Source organism: Scyliorhinus torazame, chromosome 3 (assembly GCF_047496885.1).
Source record: "Scyliorhinus torazame isolate Kashiwa2021f chromosome 3, sScyTor2.1, whole genome shotgun sequence".
Classification (NCBI taxonomy): domain Eukaryota; kingdom Metazoa; phylum Chordata; class Chondrichthyes; order Carcharhiniformes; family Scyliorhinidae; genus Scyliorhinus; species Scyliorhinus torazame.
The window spans coordinates 315,706,847-315,731,226 of record NC_092709.1 but is presented as its reverse complement, the minus strand read 5'-3'; the positions used below and the strand labels follow the sequence as shown (position 1 = coordinate 315,731,226).

General features: G+C 45.9%; 1 protein-coding gene across 1 annotated transcript in view; it reads right to left on the bottom strand.

Moving 5' to 3' along the window:
• Window positions 1-671: 671 nt before the first annotated feature.
• LOC140409251 (E3 ubiquitin-protein ligase RMND5A) overlaps window positions 672-24,380 on the bottom strand; it is a 59,273-nt gene continuing 35,564 nt past the window's right edge. Inside the window, exons 7-10 of the mRNA XM_072497586.1 lie at window positions 18,226-18,391; window positions 16,740-16,842; window positions 10,446-10,600; window positions 672-1,520 (exon numbers count right to left, since the gene is read on the bottom strand). Of these exons, the coding sequence (XP_072353687.1) occupies window positions 1,457-1,520; window positions 10,446-10,600; window positions 16,740-16,842; window positions 18,226-18,391 (488 nt within the window). The 3' untranslated portion in view covers window positions 672-1,456. The remainder of the gene's footprint in view (window positions 1,521-10,445; window positions 10,601-16,739; window positions 16,843-18,225; window positions 18,392-24,380) is intronic.

Genomic DNA, 24,380 nt, shown 5'->3' with positions numbered 1-24,380 from the left:
AATGGAAAAGAAGAAGACAGCAGCAGCAGCCCGGGGGGGGGGGGGGGGGGGGGAGGAACCAGAAGGACTCTCAGGGTTGTTTATATATATGTATAATATGTATAGGTTATTGTTATAGATAATTGTATATTGGACTGTTAAATAATATTTTTGGAGAGTGTTTATCTGAGACAAGGCAGTTGCCATTTAGTTTTAGTTTTCGTTTTTGTTATATATTATTTATTTTTTGTTTATAAAACAGGCCATTGTTATTTGTACTGTTATATTACTGTGTGAAGGATACACAATGTACAGTGATGGTTGGCCAAAAGTTTTCAATAAAATATATATATTTTTTAAAAGTGTCCAAAGATGTGTAAGTTAGGTGGGGTTGTGGGGATAAAGCAGTGGAAAGGGCCTAGGTAGGGTGCTCTCTCAGAAGGTAGGTGCGGACCCGATGGGCCGAATGGCCTCCTTCTGTGCTGTAGGGGTTTTATGGATCTATGGTTTGAACTAAGAGTGTAGCAAGGTCAGGAGCTGAATGGCACTGGCAGAACCCAAGCTGGACATCAAGAACAGTTATGAAATTTCACCGTTCATATGCTGCAAGATGACAAAGTGCTCCATTTTTCAATAGGGCTAATCCTGCAATGATAGTGTACTCCCCAAACAGTGATGAAACATACAAGTGCTTGGTATAGAACTGTTTAATAAGATTTTTCAGTTTTATATTTCAGGTTGTGGTTATGTATTGGACATGGTACCATACACCTAACTAAATTATCTACATGAAGCAAAATTATACACGTCTATCCTTCATGCATTGTTGCCTTCCCCCATGCCAATACTTCGCTAGCCCACCTCCGATGCAAATGCAGTTTAAATTTACAGTAAATTTAAATAATCAGCCCCTGAGGGGGGGGGCTTAATATATGCACACTCAATATTTGAGCCCGTGTCAAATTGTGTCAGGAAAGAAATTACATGAAAATATATCAAAGCTACCTCAATCAAACCAACATAGAAAGGTATGCAAACATTACCAGTAGTTATCTACTCATACATTCAATTTTTCTATTTTTTTTTAAAGAATAAAGATCACACTGAACTTTAAAAAAATCAAATTTAACCCATGAAATGACAATGATACTATGAGGAATCATATGAAATGCGTTGTTCATGGGTGATTACATATATTTTAAGTTTAAAAAATGCACTGCTAGTATTGTCTCAATATAAAATAACTGCATGAAATGGTGAGTGCTGGTGTACTCGCTTGATCAAATACCAAGACCAAGCTGAGTTCCAAAGCCCTATTGCAACCAATTTATATCCAGTAGTTTTCCTCTTTAGTTCATCCCAAATACACATTGGCATGTACACACCATTCTACAACTTAGCCTTAGGTCCAACAGAACTATGAATTGCTGCAGCACTGCTCAAAGTTCTTAAACCACTCCCCAAGTCACAACAATCTTCAAAAGAAGATCTGTTTTGCATCTGCTGGTGCCTGCTCCATTGGACAATACGGGCATTTTAACCTAGGAAGTGAAGAAAAAAACAAATGGTCATTTGAGAATCGCAGTAAAAGAATCACAGGAAGATGATCTATGATAACCCTACCAAACATATTTTAACAAGCAGCACAACCCTGGTTACCTCAAGCCTGCAGAGACATTTTTCCTTATATTCTGATTGATAGCTTTGTGCTAATCATTGATAAATTATTGGAATTAAGTAATAGCCGACCAATTATACTGCGCACACTCAAGAGTTACACCAGATTCTTGGGTTCAAATCCATTCTGGACAGAGAGATAGCAGTAAAGGTGCTCATTTCTCTCAATCCAATCAGCATTTCACACAGCGCTGATTGCACTGCCAATTCTGAAATCAACACAGAGCCTGCTTGCAAATGTGCTCATCGGCCACTTTTACCTTTGGGCATAACACTGAAAATTTGATATAATTTTGGCTATTAATTCCAATTTGACCTCATAGTGGTCCGAGGATTGAATGCTAAACAAAACAGGATAATTCTACCACCATAGCAGAGCACTCTCTAATCCGGTGAGCGGAAATGTATACAACAGACCACGTTTATATGGACTCTTATGGTCATCGGAGTTCACTGGTCAAAACAAGTTTTTGGGTATGTGCAAAACAGCTAACATTTAAAATGAAATCAGTGTGGATTTCCCTTATCTGATTTTGTCCCATGAACTTAGACAACACCGACTGTTTACCGACTGCAGACTGATAATTAAAATCGTCACATGATCAACAAAGCAATAAACAAATGAAAACAACTGTGCCAACACACCCAAGAGGTTACAGCTGTTAGCCTAACACAAAATTACAAATATTTCCAACACGGCAATGTCTTTGGAATCATAGAATTGAAACTTAGTCATTACAGCACAGGAGGCCGCCATTCAGCCCACTGACTTCAAGCCAGCCCTCCTTAAAACAATCCAATCAGCTTCATTCTCCCGCTCTACCAAATAGTCCAGTAAGATTCTTCCCCTCAAGTGCCCATCCAATTTCCTTTTGAAAACGTTCACCATCTCTGGCTTCATCACCTTCACAGGCAGGTCATTATCACTCGCTGTGTAAAAAAAGTTCATCCTCGCAACCCATAGCCCCTTGTCTAAACCTTAAATCTGTCCCCCCACGCCCCCCCCTAGTCCTTATACCATCAATGAGTGAAGTAGCGCAGTAGGGACCGAGGAGGGTTGGCGCTGCCAAACCTGGGGAGCTACTACTGGGCAGCAAATGTAGCGATGATCTGCAAGTGGGTTATGGAGGGAGAGGGGGCGGCATGGAAGAGGATGGAGATGGCGTCCTGTAAAGGAACGAGCCTGGGGGCGTTGGTGACGGCACCGCTGCCGCTCTCGCCGACAAAGTATACCACGTGCCCGGTGGTGGCGGCAACGCTAAGGATCTGGGGCCAGTGGAGACGGCACCGGGGTGCAATGGGAGCATCGGTGTGGTCCCTGATCAGGGGTAACCACCGGTTTGTCCCGGGGAAGATGGACGGGGGGGTTCAAGTGCTGGCATCGGGCGGGGATTGGACGAATGGGGGACCTGCTCATCGACGGGATGTTTGCGAGCCTAGGGGCACTGGAGGAGAAGTTTGAGTTACCCCCGGGAAATGCCTTTAGATATATGCAGGTGAGGGCTTTTGTGAGGCGACAGGTGAGGGAATTCCCGTTGCTCCCGGCACAAGAAGTTCAAGATAGGGTGATCTCGGGTGTATGGGTCGGGGAGGGCAAGGTGTCGGAAATACACCAGGAGTTGAAAGAAGAGGGGGAAGCGCTGGTAGAAGAGTTGAAGGGTAAATGGGAGGAGGAGCTGGGGAGGAGAGCGAGGAAGGTCTGTGGGCTGATGCCCTAGGTAGGGTTAATTCCTCCTCCTCGTGTGCCAGGCTCAGCCTGATACAATTTAAGGTGGTCCACAGAGCGCACTTGACGGGGGCGAGATTGAGTAGGTTCTTTGGGGTAGAGGACAGATGTGGAAGGTGCTCAGGGAGCCCGGCGAACCATGTCCATATGTTTTGGTCATGCCCGGCACTGGAGGGGTTCTGGAGAGGAGTGGCGGGAGCAATATCTCAGGTGGTGAAAGTCCGGGTCAAGCCAAGCTGGGGGCTAGCTATATTTGGAGTAGTGGACGAGCCGGGAGTGCAGGAGGCGAAAGAGGCCGGCATACTGGCCTTTGCGTCCCTAGTAGCCCGGCGAAGGATCTTGCTAATGTGGAAGGAGGCGAAGCCCCCCAGCCTGGAGGCCTGGATAAATGATATGGCTGGGTTCATAAAGTTGGAGAGGATTAAGTTCGCCTTGAGAGGGTCTGCGCAGGGGTTCTACAGGCGGTGGCAACCGTTCCTAGACTATCTCGCAGAGCGTTAGAGGAAGGTCGGTCAGCAGCAGCAGCAACCTTGGGAGGGGTGGGAGGGGTGGGGGGGGGGGGGGGGTGTGGAGGGGACGTCCTTGGGGGGGACACTGCCTAGGAGGATGGATGAGCAAGAGATAACATGAAGGGTTGGGGAAACTGGCACGTACGGGTGAGGGCCAGTGTACAAAGCTGTGTAAATATATCATTTTGCCATGTATATATCTTGCTCTGCGCAAGATATTTTGTTGTTACGAGGGGGGGGGGTATTGTTTGTAAGGGAGAAAAATTGTGTTAAAAAACTTTAATAAATATATATATTTTTTAAAATGAGTGAAGCAGCGGCAGCTTTTATTTGTATATATTATCTAACCTGACCTTGATCTTGTATACCTCTTATCAAACCGCCCTTCAATTTCCTTGATTCCAAGGAGAACCAACTGCAGCTTCTCCAATTAACCTTTAGCTAAATCATTGGGCAGCACGGCAGCACAAGTGGCTAGCACTGTGGCTTCACAGCACCAGAGTCCCAGGTTTGATTCCCCGCTGGGTCACTGTCTGTGCGGAGTCTGCACGTTCTCCCAGTGTCTGCGCGGGTTTCCTCCGGGTGCTCCGGTTTCCTCCCACAGTCCAAATACGTGCAGGTTAGGTGGATTGGCCATGATAAATTGTCCTTGGTGACCAAAAAGGTTAGAAGGGGTTATTGGGTCACGGGGATAGGGAGGAAGTGAGGGTTTAAGTGGGTCGGTGCAGACTCGGCGGGCCGAATGGCCTCCTTCTGCACTGTATGTTCTATGTTCAAATTTCCTCAAGCCTGGAATCGTCTATAAGTCTCCTCTTCACCCTCTCAAGTACCATTACATATTTTCTAAAGTATGGTGACTAGAACTGGAAAGAAAGCTCCTGTTGTAGCCAAACCAAAGCTTTATACGGGTGCAGCATTACTTTCCTGTCTTTGCACTTTGATAAACCTGGTTTCCCAGAGAGCAGCCAACATCAGTTCCAGGGTATGCGTAAAGGCCCTAAAATCTATTTCAGATATAACAATAATCATTATTGTCACAAGTAGACTTACATTAACACTGCAATGAAGTTACTGTGAAAAGCCCCTACTCGCCACATCCCAGTGCCTGTTCGGGTACACAGGGGGAATTAAGAAGGTCCAAATGACCTAACAGCACGTCTTTCGGGACTTGTGGGAGGAAACCGAAGCACCCGGAGGAAGCCCATGCAGATACAGGGAGAACATGCAGACTCCACACAGACAGTAACCCAAGGCTAGAATCGAACCTTGGAGCAATATGTTGTGGAACCAACCAGGCGGCAGGCTATTCTGAAATAGGGGAGGCGGTGGCGTAGTGGTATTGTCACTGACGAGTAAGCCAGCAATCCAGAGTAATATTCTGGGGATCCGGAGGAAATAGCGGGGCACCTGGAGAGAAATTGTCCCATTGGGCAGACGCAGCATGGGTTCATAAAGGGTAGGTCGTGTCTGGCTAATTTGGTAGAATTTTTTGAGGACGTTACCAGTGCAGTAGATAACGGGGAGACAATGGATGTGGTATATGCAGTTGTTCACAATTTACATAGATGATTTGGAGTTGGGGACCAAGTGCAATGTGGCAAAGTTTGCAGACGACACTAAGATGAGTGGTAAAGCAAAAAGTGCAGAGGATACTGGAAGTCTGCAGAAGGATTTGGATAGGTTAGGTGAATGGGCTAGGGTCTGGCAGATGGAATTCAATGTTGCCAAGTGTGAGGCTATCCATTTTGGGAGGAATAACAGCAGAATGGATTATTATTTAAACGGTAAGCTGTTAAAACATGCTGCTGTGCAGAGGGACGGTAAGATGTTAAAACATGCTGCTGTGCAGAGGGACCTGGGTGTGCTGGTGCACGAGTCGCAAAAAGTTGGTGTGCAGGTGAAACAGGTGATTAAGAAGGCTAATCGAGTTTTGTCTTTCGTTGCTAGAGGGATGGAGTTCAAGACTAGGGAGGTTATGCTGCAATTGTATAAGGTGTTGGTGAGGCCACATCTGGAGTTTTGTGTTCAGTTTTGGTCTCCTTATCTGAGAAAGGACATATTGGCACTGGAGGGAGTGCAGAGGAGATTCACTAGGTTGATCCCAGAGTTGAGGGGATTAGATTATGACGAGAGGTTGAGTAGACTGGGACTGTACTCAATGGAGTTTAGAAGGATGCGGGGGGATCTTATTGAAACATATAAAATTATGAAGGGAATAGATAGGATAGATGCGGGCAGATTGTTTCCACTGGTTGGGGAAAGCAGAACTAGGGGGCATAGCCTCAAAATAAGGGGAAGTAGATTTAGGACCGAGTTTAGGAGGAACTTCTTCACCCAAAGTGTTGTGAATCTCTGGAATTCCTTGCCCAGTGAAGCAGTTGAGGCTCCTTCTTTAAACGTTTTTAAGAAAAAGATAGATACCTTTCTAAAGAATAAAGGGATTCGGGGATATGGTGTACGGGCCGGAGAGTGGAGCTGAGTCCACAAAGATCAGCCATGATCTCATTGAATGGCGGAGCAGGCTCGAGGGGCCAGATGGCCTACTCTTGTTCCTAGTTCTTATGTTCTTATGTAGGTTCAAATCCCACCACTGCAGATGGTAAAATTTGAATTCAATAAAAATCTGGAATTAAAAGTCTAGGATGATGGCCTACATCCCAGGGGTTTAGAGGAAGTGGCAGCGGAGTTAGTGGATCCATTGGTTATAATATTCCAAACTTCCCTGGATGCGGGTAAGGTTTCTACGGGTTGGAAATGTGCTAATGTAATGCCCATATTCAAAAGGGGAGAGAGGCAGAAAGTAGAAAACTATTGACCAGTTAGTTTAACATTCGTCTTTGGGAATTTGTTAAAATCTATTATTAAGGAAGTAATAACAGGACATTTGGAAAATCAAAATGCAATCCATCAGAGTCGGCATGGTTTTATGAAGGGCAAATCATGTTTGACAAATTTTCTAAAGTTCTTCGAAGATGTAATAAGCCAAGTGGATGATGTGGATCCTGTAAATGTTTTATACTGGACTTCCAGAAGGCATTTGATAAGGTGCCGCACCAAAGATTGACACACAAGGTAAGATCTCATGGGGTGAGGGGTCATTTATTAGCTTGGAAACAGGATGGGCTGACGGACAGAAGGCGGAGTCGGGATAAATGGGTCTTTTTCTGGTTGTCAAGATGTAACTAATGGGGTGCCACAGGGTTCCGTCCTTGGGCCCCAGCTATTTACAATCTATATTAATGACTTGGATGCAGGGATAGAAGGTACTCTAGCCAAATTTGTAGATGACACTAAAATAGGTGGGAAAGCAAGTTGCAATGAGGAAATAAGAAATTTACAAATGGATATAGATAGGTTAGATGAGTGGGCCAAAGTTTGGCAGATGGAGTTTAACGTGGATAAGTGTAAGGTTATCTATTTCAGTCGGAAAAATAGAAAACAATTTATTATCTAAATGGAGAGAAAGTTCCTGTGCATGAATTGCAGAAAACTAGTATGCAGTTACAGCAGTAAAAGGCAAATGGAATTTTGGCATTTATGGTTGAAGGAATAGAGCACAAAAGTGGGGCAGTGTTGCTGCAACTGTGCAAGGCATTGGTGAGAACACACCTGGAGTATTATGTACAGTTTTGGTACCCTTACAAGAGGAGGGATGTAGTTGCATTGGAGGCAGTTCAGGGGAGATTCACTAAATTGATTCCAGAGTTGCAGGGTTTGTCTTAGAATCATAGAATCATAGAAGTTTACAGCATGGAAACAGGCCCTTCGGCCCAACCAGTCCATGCCGCCCAGTTTTTTACCATTAAGCTAGTCCCAGTTGCCCGCACTTGGCCCATAACCCTCTATACCCATCTTACCCATGTAACCATCTAAATGCTTTTTGAAAGACACAATTGTACCCGCTTCTACTACTACCTCTGGCAGCCCATTCCAGACACTCACTACCCTCTGAGTGAAGAAATTGCCCCTCTGGGCCCTTCTGAATCTCTCCCCTCTCACCTTAAACCTATGCCCTCTAGTTTTAGACTCCCCTACCTTTGGGAAAAGATGTTGACTATCTACCTTATCTATGCCCCTCATTCTTTTATAGTCTTAAGAAGAGAGATTGAGCAATTTAGGCCGATACTCTCTCGCGTTTCGAAGAATGAAAGGAGATCCAATTGAGATATATAAGATGATAAAAGGTAATGACAAAATAGACGCAGAGTGGATGCTCTCTCTTATGGGGCAATCTAGAATGGGGGTCATAGCTTCAGGATAGGGATAGCAGTTTTAAAACAGAGATGAGGAGAAATTACTTCACCCAAAGGGTCGTGAATCTGTGGAATCCACTATCCCAGAATGCTGTGGATGTTGGGACATGGAGTAAATTTGAGGAGAAAGACAGATTTTTAATTAGTAATGGGTTGTGAAGGGTTACAGAGAATGGGCGGGCAAGTGTTGAGGCCAAGATGAGATCAGCTATGACCGCATTGAATGATGGAGCAGGCTCGGGGGGACTAATTGCATAATCCTGCTCCTAGTTCTTATGTTCGATAACATCAATCCAAAGAAATTACTGCCTCCAGTGGGTGGCAGAGTCGCACAGTAGTTAGCACTGTTGCTTCACAGAGCCAGGGAACCGGGTTCAATTCCCGCTTGGATCGCTGTCTGTGCGGAGTCTGCACGTTCTCCCCGTGTCTGCGTTGGTTTCCTTCCACAAGTCCCAAAAGACATGTTGATTAGGTGAATCGGATATTCTGAATTCTCCCTCGGTGTACCCGAACAGGCGGCGGAATGTGGCGACTAGGGGCTTTTCACAATAACTTCATTGCAGTGTTAATGTAAGCCTACTTGTGACAATAATAAAGATTAGAAGATTATTATAATCTTAACATTAGAGCTGGGTTGCATTTAGGGGTGAAATCAGGTGACACTATTGCACATCAAGTTTAGCAAAATCTAGAATTCTTCCCCCATAAAGCTGTGGGGGGGGCTGAGTAAATCAGGCATATATTCTCTGGAGTTTAGAAGAATGAGAGGCGATCTTATTCTGAAGGGAATTGACAGGGTGGGCACAGAGGCAGTTTCCCCCGGAGAATTTAGAACCTGGGGGCACAGTCTTAACATAAGAGGCAGTTTGCACTAAAATAAGTAGAATTATTTTCACTCCAAGAGTTAGTATCTTTAATCCTCTATTCCCAGAGGGCTGTTGATGTGCCCTCATTGAATATATTTAAGACTTATATTTAATACTGAGATAGACAGATCTTTGTTCTCTCAGGGAATCAAGGGATTGGAAGTGAGGGGTAAAGTGGAGTTGAAGCTGAAGATCAACCATGATCACACTGAATGGTGGAGCATACTTGGCAGGCCACATGATCTAATCCTGCTTCTATTTTGTATTTTCTAAAAAGCTGTGGTACTGAGCTAATATTGAAATCAACATATTTTGTGGATTACATTATCTTTTTTTTAAAAATATGTTTTTATTTAGAATTTTTCAACAATATTTTCCACCTTACAAACAACCCCCCCCCCCGGTAACAAAGAAAAGAAAAAGAACTCGCGTGGCAAGACATGAACATGGCAAGTCAATACGATACAGAACTTTGTACATTGGATTCTTCCCGTACATGTCAGTTTCCGGATCATTCATGTGTTTGCTTGCTCAAATGTCCCCCAGAGAACCCCCCCCCCCCCCCCCCCCTCCTGGGTTGCTGTTGTCCAATCTTCATCTAACGCTCCGCGAGATGATCTAGGAACGGTTGCCACCGCCTGTAGAACCCCTGCGCAGACCCTCTCAAGGCAAACTTTATCCTTTCCAACTTGATAAACCCAGCCATATCATTTATCCAGGCCTCCACGCTGGGGGGCTTCGCCTCCTTCCACATTAGCAAGATCCTTCGCCGGGCTACTAGGGACGCAAAGGCCAGAATACCGGCCTCTTTCGCCTCCTGCACTCTTGGCTCGTCCACTACTCCAAATAGTGCTAGCCCCCAGCTTGGCTTGACCCGGACTTTCACCACCTTAGATATTGTTCCCGCCACTCCTCTCCAGAACCCCTCCAGTGCCAGACATGACCAAAACATATGGACATGGTTCGCCGGACTTCCTGAGCACCTCCCACATCTGTCCTCCACCCCAAAGAACCTACTCAGCCTCGCCCCCGTCATATGCGCTCTATGAACCACCTTAAATTGTATCAGGCTAAGCCTGGCACACGAGGAAGACGAATTAACCCTACTTAGGGCATCAGCCCATAGCCCCTCCTCAATCTCCTCCCCCAACTCCTCCTCCCATTTACCCTTCAGCTCCTCTACCAAAGCCTCCCCCTCTTTGTGGATTACATTATCAAGCACTGTGGACAATAGTAGGTAAGTGGAGTGGTGGTAAAGATCAACCATGACCTAATTAACTGTTAGAACAGATATGAGGAGCTGAATGAGGAACTCCTTTCCTACTGAAGGAATTATGAAAACATTCACCAAAGGTGCCATATTAACTATTCCATCTGTTCAGTAACTGTAAGCATTAACCAGAAAAATCAAGCAAATTTGAGAGACAGCACTTACTTGCTTCCATTGATCATTTTGTTCAGAGCATCTCGTGAGATTATGTGGCCACAGACAAGCTTCATAGGTGGATTGGATTCCGTAGTCTGTTGTCGAAGAATTGGGCAGGCAAATATTGAGTGGTACCAACATTTTTTACCGAGGTCTACTTCAATCTAGAAAACAATCAGCAGAAAAATACGATTCACTACGAAGAACAATATGACATCAACCTGTAAACATAGTTGATGTAAACTAGACAATCGTCTGTTTAAAAGAGATATTTGTGAATTGTGCCATACTAATAAGAGTACCTTTCTCCCCCCCCCAATCTCGAAGTTATGGGATATCAGCCCGAGCAAAGTTAATTTACTTCAAAGACAAGTACTCCCAATTTAAGTACAGTGTAGGCAGCTGCCATATCCCTTCTACCTTATGTCTAATAATGTCAAATCTCAATTTTAGGTTCCACAATATTTCGTACTGCAGATGTGTAAAGGTACAACTACACTACCTGTAACATATGTGTCATATGTGCTAGTTATAAATACAGATTCACTTTATTAAGATTCTGAAGCTACCTCTAGTCGCAAGATGTACACAGTGCTAGCCTGCAATCTGCAATGGGAAACACCCAATTGTATCTTATTAGAAAATGCTCCCGATTAGTATTACCGTGTACTGCGGCCTGGATATCAGGATTGAAACCACCAGTTTTTCTATTTAATCATTATTGGATCATTTGCTGAGCCTGCATTTATTGTCCACCCCTAATTGCTCATGAACGGAATGGGTTGCTAGGCTATTTCAGAGGGTGTTTATGAGTCAACCCCATTGCTGTGGATCTGGAGTCACATGTAGGCCAGACCAGACAAGGGAGATTTTCTTCCCTAAAGGACATTAGCGAACCAGATGGGTTTTTATAACAATAAACAATGGTTTCATGGTCTTCATTATTCCAGATTTTTATTGAATTTAAATTTCACCATTTGCCGTGGTGGGATTCGAACCTGGGTCCCCAGTATATTACCTTGGGTCTCTGGATTACTTGTCCAATGACGGGTAACGTTCGTGAGAATTTACATTTCTTTTTTTAAAATAAATGTTATTAAGGTTTTCACAAAATATCAACAACAAAATGTGAAAGGAACCCAATAGAATTAAATACAAAACAAAACCCCGTGCCCCCTCCCCCTATATATAAATAATAAATTAACACCCCGAATTAACACAGCAAATATATACACCCCCTCAGATCCTCCAGTATAGACAAACAAAAATAAAATAGAACCCCCTCCCCCTCCCCCCGGGTTGCTGCTGACCATTGTCTACCGTTCTGCCAGGAAGTCTAAAAACGGTTGCCACCGCCTGAAAAACCCTTGCACCGATCCCCTTAAGGCAAATTTCATCCTCTCCAATATAATAAACCCCGCCATACCGTTGATCCAGGATTCCACGCTTGGGGGCCTCGCATCCTTCCACTGAAGAAGAATCCTTCGCCGGGCTACCAGGGACACAAATGCCAGAATACCGGCCTCTTTCGCCTCCTGCACTCCCAGCTCCCCTGCAACCCCAAATACTGCGAGCCCCCAGCCCGGTTTGACCCTGGATCCTACCATCCTCGACACCGTCCTCGCTACGCCCTTCCAAAATTCCTCCAGCGCTGGGCATGCCCAGAACATAAGGGTATGGTTTGCTGGATTCCCTGAGCACCGAACACACTTGTCCTCACCCCCCAAAAAACGGCTCTTCCTTGTCCCGGTCATGTGTGCCCTGTGCAGCGCCTTAAACTGTATGAGGCTAAGCCTCGTGCACGAAGAGGAAGAGTTCACCCTCCCAAGGGCATCTGCCCACGTCCCCTCCTCGATCTCCTCCCCCAACTCCTCCTCCCACTTACCTTTCAGCTCCTCCACCGAGGCCTCCTCCCTCTCCTGCATCACCTGGTATGTTGCCGAGATCTTCCCCTCTCCAACCCACACCCCGAGAGCACCCTGTCCTGTACCATGCGTGGCAGCAGCAGCAGGAATTCCACCACGTGCCACCTGGCAAACGCCCTTGCCTGTAGATACCTAAAGGTATCCCCGGGGGGAGCCTGTACTTCTCCTCCAGCTCACCCAGGCTCGCGAACTTCCCATCCACAAATAGGTCCCCCAACCTTCTTATCCCTGCCCTGTGCCACCCCGAAAACCCTCCGTCTATTCTCCCTGGGACAAACCGGTGGTTCCCCCGTATCGGGGTCCACACCGAGGCCCCCACTTCCCCCCTGTGCCGCCTCCATTGCCCCCAGATTTTGAGGGTAGCTGCCACCACCGGGCTCGTGGTATACCTCATTGGAGGGAGCTGCCAGCGCCTCCAGACTCCTATCCTCACAAGACGCCGTCTCCAGCCTCTTCCATGCAGCCCCCCCACCCAACCATCACCCACTTGCGCACCATTGCCGCATTGGCGGCCCAGTAGTGCCCACAGAGCTTGGGCAGCGCCAGCCCCCCCCCCCCCCCCATCCCTACTCCGCTCCAGGAACACCCTTCTCACCCTCGGAGTCCCTCGCACCCACACAAACCCCGTTATGCTCCCGTTGATCGGCCTAAAGGAGACCTTCGGGATAAGAATGGGGAGGCACTGGAACAGGAACAAAAACCTTGGGAGCACCGTCATCTTGACTGACTGCGCCCTACCCACCAGAACAGCGGCAACGCGTCCCACCTCTTAAGCTCCTCCTCCATTTGCTCCACCAGCCTCATGAAATTAGGCCGATGCAGGGCCCCCCCAGCTCCAGGCCACCTGGACCCCCAAATACCTGAAGCTCCTCTCCGCCCTTTTTAGTGGGAGCTCGCCAATCCCCCTCTCCTGGTCCCCTGGGTGAACCACGAACAACTCGCTCTTCCCCATGTCGAGCTTGTACCCTGAGAAATCCCCGAACTCCGAGGATCCTCATTACCTCCGGCATTCCCCCCACGGGGTCCGCCACATATAGCAGCAAGTCGTCCGCATAGAGCGACACCCTATGCTCCTCCCCACCCCACACCAACCCCCTCCAGTTCCTCGACTCCCTCAGTGCCATAGACAGGGGTTCAATCGCCAGTGCGAAGAGCAGGGTGGACAGGGAATACCCCTGTCTCGTCAGATCTCCTCCTGTTTGTGGCCACACTCACCATCGGGACCTCGTACAACAGCCTAACCCACCTGATGAACCCCTCCCCAAACCCGAACCTCACTGCAGGGGATCCTTGTCCCGTTTCAGGATCAAGGCGATCAGTGCCCTGGACATCGTCGGGGGCAAGGCCCCCCCTCCCTTGCCTCATTGAAGGTCCTAACCAGCAACGGGCCCAACAGGTCCACATATTTTATGTAGAATTCGACCGGGAAACCATACGGCCCCGGTGCCTTCCCCGCCTGCATGCTCCCTATCCCTTTGGCCAGCTCCTCCAGCCCAATCGGGGCCCCTAATCCAGCCACCAGTCCTTCCTCCACCTTCGGGAACCTCAATTGGTCCAGAAAGCGGCCCATCCCTCCCTCCTCCCGTGGGGGCTCGGACCGGTACAGTTCCTCATAAAAGTCCCTGAAGACCCCATTGATGCCAACCCCACTCCGCACCACACTCCCTCCCCTATCCTTAACTCCCCCGATCTCCCTAGCTGCATCCCGCTTCCGAAGCTGATGCGCCAGCATCCGGCTTGCCTTTTCCCCATATTCATAAACCGCCCCCTGGGCCTTCCTTCACTGCGCCTCCGCCTTCCTGGTGGTCAACAGGTCGAATTCGGCCTGGAGGCTGCACCTCTCCCTCAACAGTCCCTCCTCCGGCACCGCGTACCTCCTGTCTACCCTCACCATCTCCGCCACCAGCCTCTCCCTCTGCTCTCTCCTCTCCTTGTGGGCTCTAATGGAGATCAGCTCTCCCCTAACCACTGCCTTCAGCGCCTCCCATCTCCACTCGGACCTCCCCGTTATCGTTGGCCTCCAGGTATCTCTCTATGCTTCCTCGGACCCGCTCGCTCACCTCCTCGTCCGCCAACAGCCCCACCTCCAAGCGCCACAACGGGCGCTGGTCCCTCTCCTCCCCCAGCTCTAGGTCTACCCAATGCGGGGCGTGATCCGAAATGGCTATCGCCGAGTACTCTGTACTCTCTACTCTCGCTATCAGCGCCCTGCTCATAACAAAAAAGTCAATCCGGGAATAGGCCTTATGAACGTGTGAGAAGAATGAAAATTCCCTAGCCCCCGGCCTTGCAAATCTCCAAGGGTCCAACCCCTCCCATCTGGTCCATAAACCCCCTCAGCACTCTAGCCGCCGCCGGCCTCCTACCCGTCCTAGACCTGGAGCGGTCCAGTGCCGGATCCAACACCGTGTTAAAGTCCCCCCCCCCCATTCTCAGGCCCCCCACTTCCAAGTCCGGGATCCAACCCAACATGCGCCGCATAAAACCCGCATAGTCCCAGTTTGGGGCGTACACGTTGACCAGCACCACCCTCTCCCCTTGCAGCCGCCATTGTCTGTCACAATGCTTGACGCCTTGAACGACACCCTCTTTCCCACGAAGATCGCCACCCCCCGATTTTTGGCATTCAGCCCCGAATGCAACACATGACCTACCCACCCCTTCCTCAATCTTACCTGGTCTGCCACCTTCAGGTGTGTCTCCTGGAGCATGACCACATCCGACTTCAGCCCCTTCAGGTGCGCGAACACCCGGGCCCGCTTAACCGGCCCATTCAGTCCCCTTACGTTCCAGGTTATCAGCCGGATCGGGGGCTACCCGCCCCCCTTCCCCGCCGACTAGGCCGCCGACTAGGCATAACCCCTCCCCGGCCAGCCACGCGCCCGCACCCCACGCCCGGCCCGTTCCCCACAGTGGCAGACCCCCGTCCCAACCCCCTCTACCCGCTCCAGCTCCCCCTTGACCATTCCAGCAGCAACCCGGTTCCCCCCCACAGCTAGGACCCCTCCTAGCTGCTTTGCTCCCCCCATTGCACTTCCGCAAGTCAGCTGACTCCTGCTGACCCCGGCCACTCCCGCCTCTCCTTCGACTCCTCCCAATGTGGGACTTCCCCTCCCCCCGAGAATTTACATTTCTACTCAAACTGCTGAACTTAAGCTGCTGTACTTCTGCATCACAATGTGAAATTGCTTCATAGAAACACAACAGTGGGAAAATTGAAGTTATCATTTCCATTTCTCCAACAGCTAGCCTCATAGCCCTTGTTTAAGATTGTCAACTTAATATCAAACAAGGGCAGAATAGGAGGCTGTATTTTTCCAATAAGGAACTGTATGGTGTTGCCCCAAATTTACTTCCTGGTGGAACTTCGCTGTGCAGCCAATAAAGTAAGATGATTTTCAGAAAGGTTTTGGGTAAGATCCGAGTAAATCTAAGCTGCATCTTTCTATTGTTTTTATATCCTTCCCCTAATGAATTGCCCAAATTAAAGTCCTCCATGGCTTTGTGTAAATTCAATGCTACCTCCTGGTTTTTGTTTTAAACTTTGTTTCATTGCGCATACCTTCTCACCACATTCCTTCTTTGATGTTGTGGGGAGGTCTTTATAGACCGATAATGCAAGATACAAATATTACTGAACTGTATGGAATGGTCAGTGCTAAAATAAAATGGCAGTTTGCACTGACCACCAATATAATTTATCACCAGCAACAATGCGTCCTGAATAATATGGGACGAACCACCTGTCGAGGCAGCGCCGTCATATTTAAAAATATGGCCAGTGGTTGGGAGTCTCAAGGCAACGTCTGATGACAGCATCAGAGGACTAAATCTCAGGAAAGGGGCTAATGTCCAGGTTAGTGGCTTTAGAAATCCAGTCTATGGTACATCCTATGTTTTGAGAGTTGAGACTCTGGGCCCAAGGCTTTAAAATAAAAACATAACACAGTGTGCAAAACTGCAGGATCAGGAATCAAGAATTTTAGTGTAGCCCGACGGCTACTAAAATGCTAAAAGGTGTTCAACATTGAAGGTAGACTGAAATAGGGGTGGCAAAGCAAATGTAAATGATTTTCTTGCCTCTTCCCCCATCCCCCACCGCCCCACACACAAGTGTATCTCCATCATACTTTTAAGCATCTTCAAGAGTCATCAAGCATAAGCAGCACTAGGCTTTAATCACTCAATTAGATAAAACATGTTTGAACAACCAATATAATGGATCCTTTCTTGGCCAACTGTCATTAGTTGGTTGGTGGGCAGTTAGCAACAACCTTCCTAGTCTTGGCTACCAACTCTAAGCTGAAGGTCCGAGCTCTGCCATGAGTTTACCATGGGTTTATGTATAATCTGAATATGAACATTAATATGCACTTACTGGCAACTCATCCTTCTGATTCCATACTCCAGTGCATTGTCTCTGCTCGATCACTGCCTTAATGTTAATAAGAGCTGGCAATGCAATACACCCTGCTGAAAAACTGAATAAATAATTTTTAATAGACATCATCTATCAATTTAATAGGAAACATTTTGAATATGGTATATAGCTCACTGTGAACTAGCTCTTAAATAATTGTGATCAAAAGGCATGTGGTATGAGAAAGCATGGCATGGTGTAGGTTTCATCGATGTAGCATAAAATCCAACCTCAAAAGATTTGGGAGTGATGATTCAACAATCCTGAAGGGTTTATGGTGAAAAGATGTTGAAATAAAACAAAAACCCATGAGGATGTGAAATTACCTTGCAAAAGTTGTTTAGGGCGAACTATGGGAAGGTAAATTAAGCCCTAATGATCATATAATTGAGACATTTTTTTCCAGTTACGAGAAAGCACAGAAAATAATAAAAGTTCTCTCCTGAAGTTTTTCCAAACAAAACAGTCCCTGACTAAGAGAACAGATATCCCAATTCTCAAAATAGTTAAATGCATGAAAATGGTTAAGGTGAATCATTCTTGAGAGTTTTTATTCTTGGAAGTGAGGAGGGTCACCCAGCCTTTGTTTGTGCCTCCTGATGCAGGATCAATAAGGTTAGAGACATACTAACAGGAAGAGTAATTTACACATGTGAAATTGAAGTGACACAACACTGCCATCAAGTGAATAAAAGTAGTTCACCAAATGGTTACACCGCGCATCAGGGTCAATCTCTGAAATTATGCTACAGAATTACTTAGAATATATAGCAGAAAGACAACCCATTTGGTTCCCTTATTTTGTGCCAGTCTTTTTACTCCTCGAGTCTCTTCCCAGTATTGTAGACGAATCACACTGAAACTTCAAAACCTTTAATAACCATAGGGCACTGCACAACACATACTGAAAGCACAAATGATTCAGTGTTGTATGGATTTTATACTAAAATTTACTGCGCGTGCTAATTTATTTATTGAGCCAACATTAAAAATGTACAATATAGGTGCATTCAAACGACTTGGACACTGGTATGTTAGCATTGGGACCTGGGATCAAATCTGATCCAGACTGGACCTAGATTCGCTTGTCTACTAGGTGCAAAAGACAATAAATGAGTTTGGGTAATTTCAGTTCAGTTCCTGTATGAACCATCAGAAAATATGACTGTGTAAGGGTCAGCACGGTGGCACAGTGGTTAGCACTGCTGCATCACGGCACCGAGATCCCAGGTTCGATCCCGGCCCTGGGTCACTGTCCGTGTGGAGTTTGCACATTCTCCCCATGTCTGCGTGGGTCTCATCCCCACAACCCAAAGATGTGCAGGGTAGGTGGATTAGCCGTGCTAAATTGCCCCTTAATTGGGAAAAAAATAATTGGGTACTCTTAAAATTTATTACAAAAAAAAAAGACTGTGTAATCAGATCTAGCAATATTTATTCATACCTGACACTCAGCGGTGATTCTACTGAGAGACCAAGGAGAGAACAGGCATCCCTGGTGAAGATATCACAGATATCAGCCCACTGGTTAGAATCTAATAGATGCATATATGGCGAGTTTGCTATTCCCTGTCTCAGGTAAACAAGGCTTCCCATTAGCACCTGGATGTCTGTAAAGGAACAAAAGCCAGAGTATATATAAAAATAAACTAAAATAAGCACACATCAATCTTTAAAATCAAAATTACTTTTCCAATCTTAAAATGTACTGGCTTTATGATAAGCATTTGTTCATTTTCTTCCTATTTGCTCCTATTTGAGTGCGGCTTTGGACAGATGTTTAGTGGGAAGAGGGAGTTTGGTGAGGAGTGCAAGGTGGTACACTCCTATGCTTTTCTAACTTTCCCACTCTGTAGGAATTGGTTTCTGCTCTTCCACAGGGGAGGAAGCAAGCTGTTGGTGAGTATCTAGTGAACATTCGCGAAGTGGTCAAGGTCTATTTTCTGAAGGTTTAAATTTGTCCTCCAGTTTGTGGCAAGATTAGTGAATATCTAAAATAAATAAGTAATTTAATACAATTATTAAGTAATTAATGAAATAACATAATTATGACAGGACTGATGATGCGTCAAGGCTGCAGCATGTGGGAGCTCGTGGATACTAGTGTTATCCAGAGATGTGTAGGTTAGGTAAATTGGCCGTGCTAAATTGCCCTTAAGTGTTCAAAAAGGTTGGGTGGGGTTACTGGGATAGTGTGGAGGTGTGGGCTTAAGTAAGGTGCTCTTTCCAAGAGCCAGTGCAGACTCGATGGGCCGAATGGCCTCCTTCTGCACTGTAAATCCTATGATTCCATGAAGTGTCTGCAGCTTGAGGAGCCTCAGCTCAGAGTCATTGAGCTGGAGTTTGAGCTGTGGACACTGAGACACATGAGGGAGGAGTAATCTGGATGATTTTTTTCAGGAAGCGGTCACATCACTTAGGATAGAATCCTCTGGTGTCGAAAGTGGTCAGGGACAGGAGGGTGTGACTGCAGCTGAGGGAGGTAAGGAGACCCAGAGCGCAGCAGTGTCAGCCTTTGCAATTGTCCAACAGGTTTGAGGTTCTTTCAGCTCATTTGGACGAGTGGCAGCTGCAGAGTGGATGACCAGCATACTGTGGTACAAGAAGTCATTCAAGTGGGAGAGTACATAAGAAGGAAAAGGTCATAGGGGACAATATAGTGAAGATTATTGACACTGTTCTCTGCAGCAAGGAGCAAGAATCCAGATAGCGAGTTGCCTGCCTGGTGCCAGGGTTGAGAACATCTGCTCCGGGCAGGAGAGGAACTTACAATGGAAAGGGGAGGATCCCGTTGTCGTGGTCCAATTACGTACCAACGACATAGGTAGAACGAGAAACAAGGTTCTGCATACAGAGTTTGAAGAGATGGGCACTAAAATGAACAACAGAAATTCCAAGGTTCTATTCTCTGGATTATTACCTGAACCGCATACAAATTCACATAGGGTATATAAAATCAAAGAGATGAATATGTGGCTCAAAGACTGGTGTGGGAGAAGTGGTTATTGATTCGTGGGGCACAGGCATCAACACTGGGGAAAGTGGGGGCTGTACTGTTGGGATGGCTTACCTTGGAACCGTGCTGGGACCAGTGTTCTTGGAAATCACATAACTAGTGAAGTGGAGAAGGCTTTGAACTAAATGGGAGGGGAGGGGGTTCTGGAGTGGGGATACGAAGGCTTACGGAGCAAAAGGATATGGCAGCACTCCAAGGCAACTATTTAGGTAATGATACACAGAGCGTGACTGGAAGGGACTGAGTGTACAAACATAAAAAACAGCAACAAATGGGGTCAAAAAAGGGAAAAAATCGTAACGAGGCAAAATTATTGGTTCTTTATTTACATAGATGCTGTATTCAGCACAAAACAAATGAATTTATGGCACAGGGGAGATGGCGGCAAAGTGGTTTTGTGGATTAATGATCCAGAGGCCCAGGGTAATTCTCTGGGGACCGGGTTCGAATCCCACCACAGTAGATGGTAAAATTTGAATTCAATAAAAATCTGGAATTAAATGTCCAATGGTGACCATGAAACCATTGTTGATTGTCGTAAAAAAAACATCTGGTTCGCTAATGTCCTTCAGGGAGGAAAATCTGCCATCCTTACTTGGTCTGGCCTACATGTAACTCCAGAGCCACAGCAAAGTGGTTGACTCTTAAATGCCCTCTGAAATGGCCTATCAAACCACTCAGTTCAAGGGCAATTAGGGATGGGCAACAAATGCTGGCACAGCCCAGCGACGCCCCATCCCATGAATGAACAAAAACAAATTGAGGTTAGTGGATATGACCGTATAGTCATTACAGAGACATGATTACAAAGAGATCAAAACAGAGATAAAATACTCAGGTAATGTGACTTTTCGAAGTGAAGGAAAGGTTCTTTGGGTAGCTTTGTTCGTAGATGAAATACGTAAGGGGGGCACGGCAGCACAGTGGTTAGCACTGTTGTTTCACAGCGCCACAGTCCCAGGTTCAATTCCCGACTTGGGTCACCGTCTGTATGGAATCTGCACGTTCTCCTCCTGTCTGCGTGGGTTTCCTCCGGGTGCTCCAGTTTCCTCCCACCAGTCCCAAAAGACTTGCTGTTAGGTAATTTGGACATTCTGAATTCTCCCTCTTTGTACCCAAACAGGTGCCGGAATGTGGCAACTAGGGGCTTTTCACAGTAACTTCATTACAATGTTAATGTAAGCCTACTTGTGACAATAAAGATTATTATATTATAATTATTATAAGTACGTTGGCAAGAAATGATCATGAATAGGAAGATGTAGAATCCATATGGTGGAGTTAAGAAATTACAAGGAGAAGGTGGCACTCGTAGGAGTAGTCTATTGCCCCCCTAACAGTAGCTACACTGTAGGGCAGAGAATAAATCAGCAGATAATAAGGGCATTAAAAAAGGCAGCACTTCAATCATGAGTAACTTTAATCTTCATGTAGATTGGGAAAATCAAAATGGCAAAGGTGGCCATGCAGAAGAATCCCTAGAATTGTTGTGGATCCAACCAGGGTTCAGGTTATTTTGAATCTGGTATGTGCAATGAAGCAGGTTTGATAAACAATCTCAGAGTAAAAGATACCATAGGAAACAGTGACCTCATATGGTAGAATTTACCATTCATTTTGAGTGCGAGAAATTTAGGTCAGAAACAACTGTGCAACACTTAAATAAGGGTAATTATAAAGGATTGGGGCAGGGTTGGCTGGAATGAACTGGGAAAGGAGTTTAGCAAGAAAAACAGTTGATAGCAATGGCAGACGATCATGAAAATAGTTCATGACTCAATAAAGTTTTATCCCAGTGAGGAAGAAGGATTCTTGGAAAGGGATAAATCAACCATGGTTAACCAAGAAAGTGAAGGATAGTATTAAACTGAAAATAAAAACGTATAATGAGACAAAGATTAGAGGTAAGCCAGAGGATTGGGAACTTTAAAAAACCCCCAAAAATGACCAAAAACAAATAATGAGGGAGAAGATCAATTATTAAAGATGTAATAGCAGCATATTTGGAAAATCATAATCTAATCAAGCAAAGTCAGCATTGTTTTATGAAACGGAAATAATGTCTGACTAATTTATTAGAGTTTTTCAAGGAAGTTTAAACCAGAGTGGATAGAGGAGAACCAAAAGATGTGTTGTATTTGGAATTCCAGAAGGCATTCGTCAAGGTGCCTTAGAAAAGGTTAAGTCATAAGATAAGAAACCATGGTGTTGGAGGTAGCATATTGGCAAGGATAGAGAATTGGCTAATGGGCAGGAAACAGTGAGTGGGGATAAGGAGTTCTTTTTCAAGTTGGCGACCTGTACTCAGTGGGAATCCACAGGGATCAGTGCTGGGACCACAACCATTTACTATATATTAATGGCTTGGAGGAAGGAAGAAAATGCATGAAGCCAGATTTGCAGATTACACAAAAATAGGTGGAAAGGCAAATTGTAAGAAGGATACAAACAGTTTGCAAAGAGATATTGATAGGTTACGTAAGTGGGCAAACAGTTGGCAAATGGAGTATAATGTGGGAAAGTGGGAAGTTGTTCATTTTGGAAGGGAGAACAAAAGAACAGAGTATTATTTAAATGGAGAAAAACTGAGAGAGCTGCAACACAAAGGGACTTGGGGGTACTTGTGCACGAAACACAGAAAGGTATAGCCATAATCAGAAAAGCTAATGGAATGTTGGCCCTTGGGGTTGGAGTGGAAGAGTAGGGAAATCTTGCTGCAACTGTACAAGGTAGTAGTGAGGCCACGTCAAGAGTACTGTGAGTAGTTTTGGTCCCCTTATTTAAGAAAATATATTATTTCATTGGAGGCAGTTGAGAGAACGATCATTAGGAGATGATCCCCAGTATAGAAGGATTATCTTATGAGCAGAGCTTAAACAAGTTTGGACACTACTCATTGGAATTTTGGAGAATGGGAGGTGATCTCATCGAAACATATAGGATTCTTAACATAGAACATAAACATAGAAAATACAGCACAGAACAGGCCCTTCGGCCCACGATGTTGTGCTGAACCTTTGTCCTAGATTAATCATAGATTATCATTGAATTTACAGTGCAGAAGGAGGCCATTCGGCCCCCTGAGTCTGCACCGGCTCTTGGAAAGAGCACCCTACCCAAACTCAACACCTCCACCCAACACCAAGGGCAATTTTGGACACTAAGGGCAATTTATCATGGCCAATCCACCTACCCTGCACATCTTTGGACTGTGGGAGGAAACCGGAGCACCCGGAGGAAACCCACGCGCACACGGGGAGGACGTGCAGACTCTGCACAGACAGTGACCCAAGCCGGAATCGAACCTGGGACCCTGGAGCTGTGAAGCAATTGTGCTATCCACAATGCTACCGTGCTGCCCTTAAGAACAAATAAATCTACACTATATCATTTTACCGTAATCCATGTACCTATCCAATAGCTGCTTGAAGGTCCCTAATGTTTCCGACTCAACTACTTCCACAGGCAGTGCATTCCATTCCCCCACTACTCTCTGGGCAAAGAACCTACCTCTGATATCCCTCCTATATCTCCCACCTTTCACCTTAAATTTATGTCCCCTTGTAATGGTTTGTTCCACCCGCGGAAAAAGTCTCTGACTGTCTACTCTATCTATTCCCCTGATCATCTTATAAACCTCTATCAAGTCGCCCCTCATCCTTCTCCGTTCTAATGAGAAAAGGTCTAGCACCCTCAACCTTTCCTCGTAAGACCTACTCTCCATTCCAGGTAACATCCTGGTAAATCTTCTTTGCACCTTTTCCAAAGCTTCCACATCCTTCCTAAAATGAGGTGACCAGAACTGTACACAGTACTCCAAATGTGGCCTTACCAAAGTTTTGTACAGCTGCATCATCACCTCACGGCTCTTAAATTCAATCCCTCTGTTAATGAACGCGAGCACACCATAGGCCTTCTTCACAGCTCTATCCACTTGAGTGGCAACTTTCAAAGATGTATGAACATAGACCCCAAGATCTCTCTGCTCCTCCACATTGCCAAGAACTCTACCGTTAACCCTGTATTCCGCATTCATATTTGTCCTTCCAAAATGGATAACCTCACACTTTTCAGGGTTAAGTGGGCTTAACACAGGATAAATGCTGAGAGGATGTTTCCCCTTATGGGAGAACCTAGGACCAGAGGGCATAGTCTCAGAATAAAGGGATGCTAAATTAAATGAGGAGGAACTACATCTCTCAGTGTGTTATGAGTCTTTGGAACTCCTTTCCACAGGGAGCTGTGGGGACAGAGTCCTTGTGTGTATTGAAGGCTGAGATCGACAGATTCTTGATCAGTAAGGGAAACAAGGGTTACAGGGAAAGGGAAGGAAAGTGTTGGATCAGCCATGATCCTATTCAATGTCAGAGCAGCTTGAGGGGCCGAATGGTCTACTCTTGTTCCTATTTCTTATGGTCTCAGATAAACTATGAGAGTAAACTAGCAAGTAATATAAAAACAGAGAGCAAGAGCTTCTTTTAAACATATAAAAAAGGAGAGGCCAAAGTGAACAGAGGCCCCTTAGAGAATGAGACTGGGGTAATAATAATGGGGAACCAGGAAATGGCAGAGGAGTGAAACAA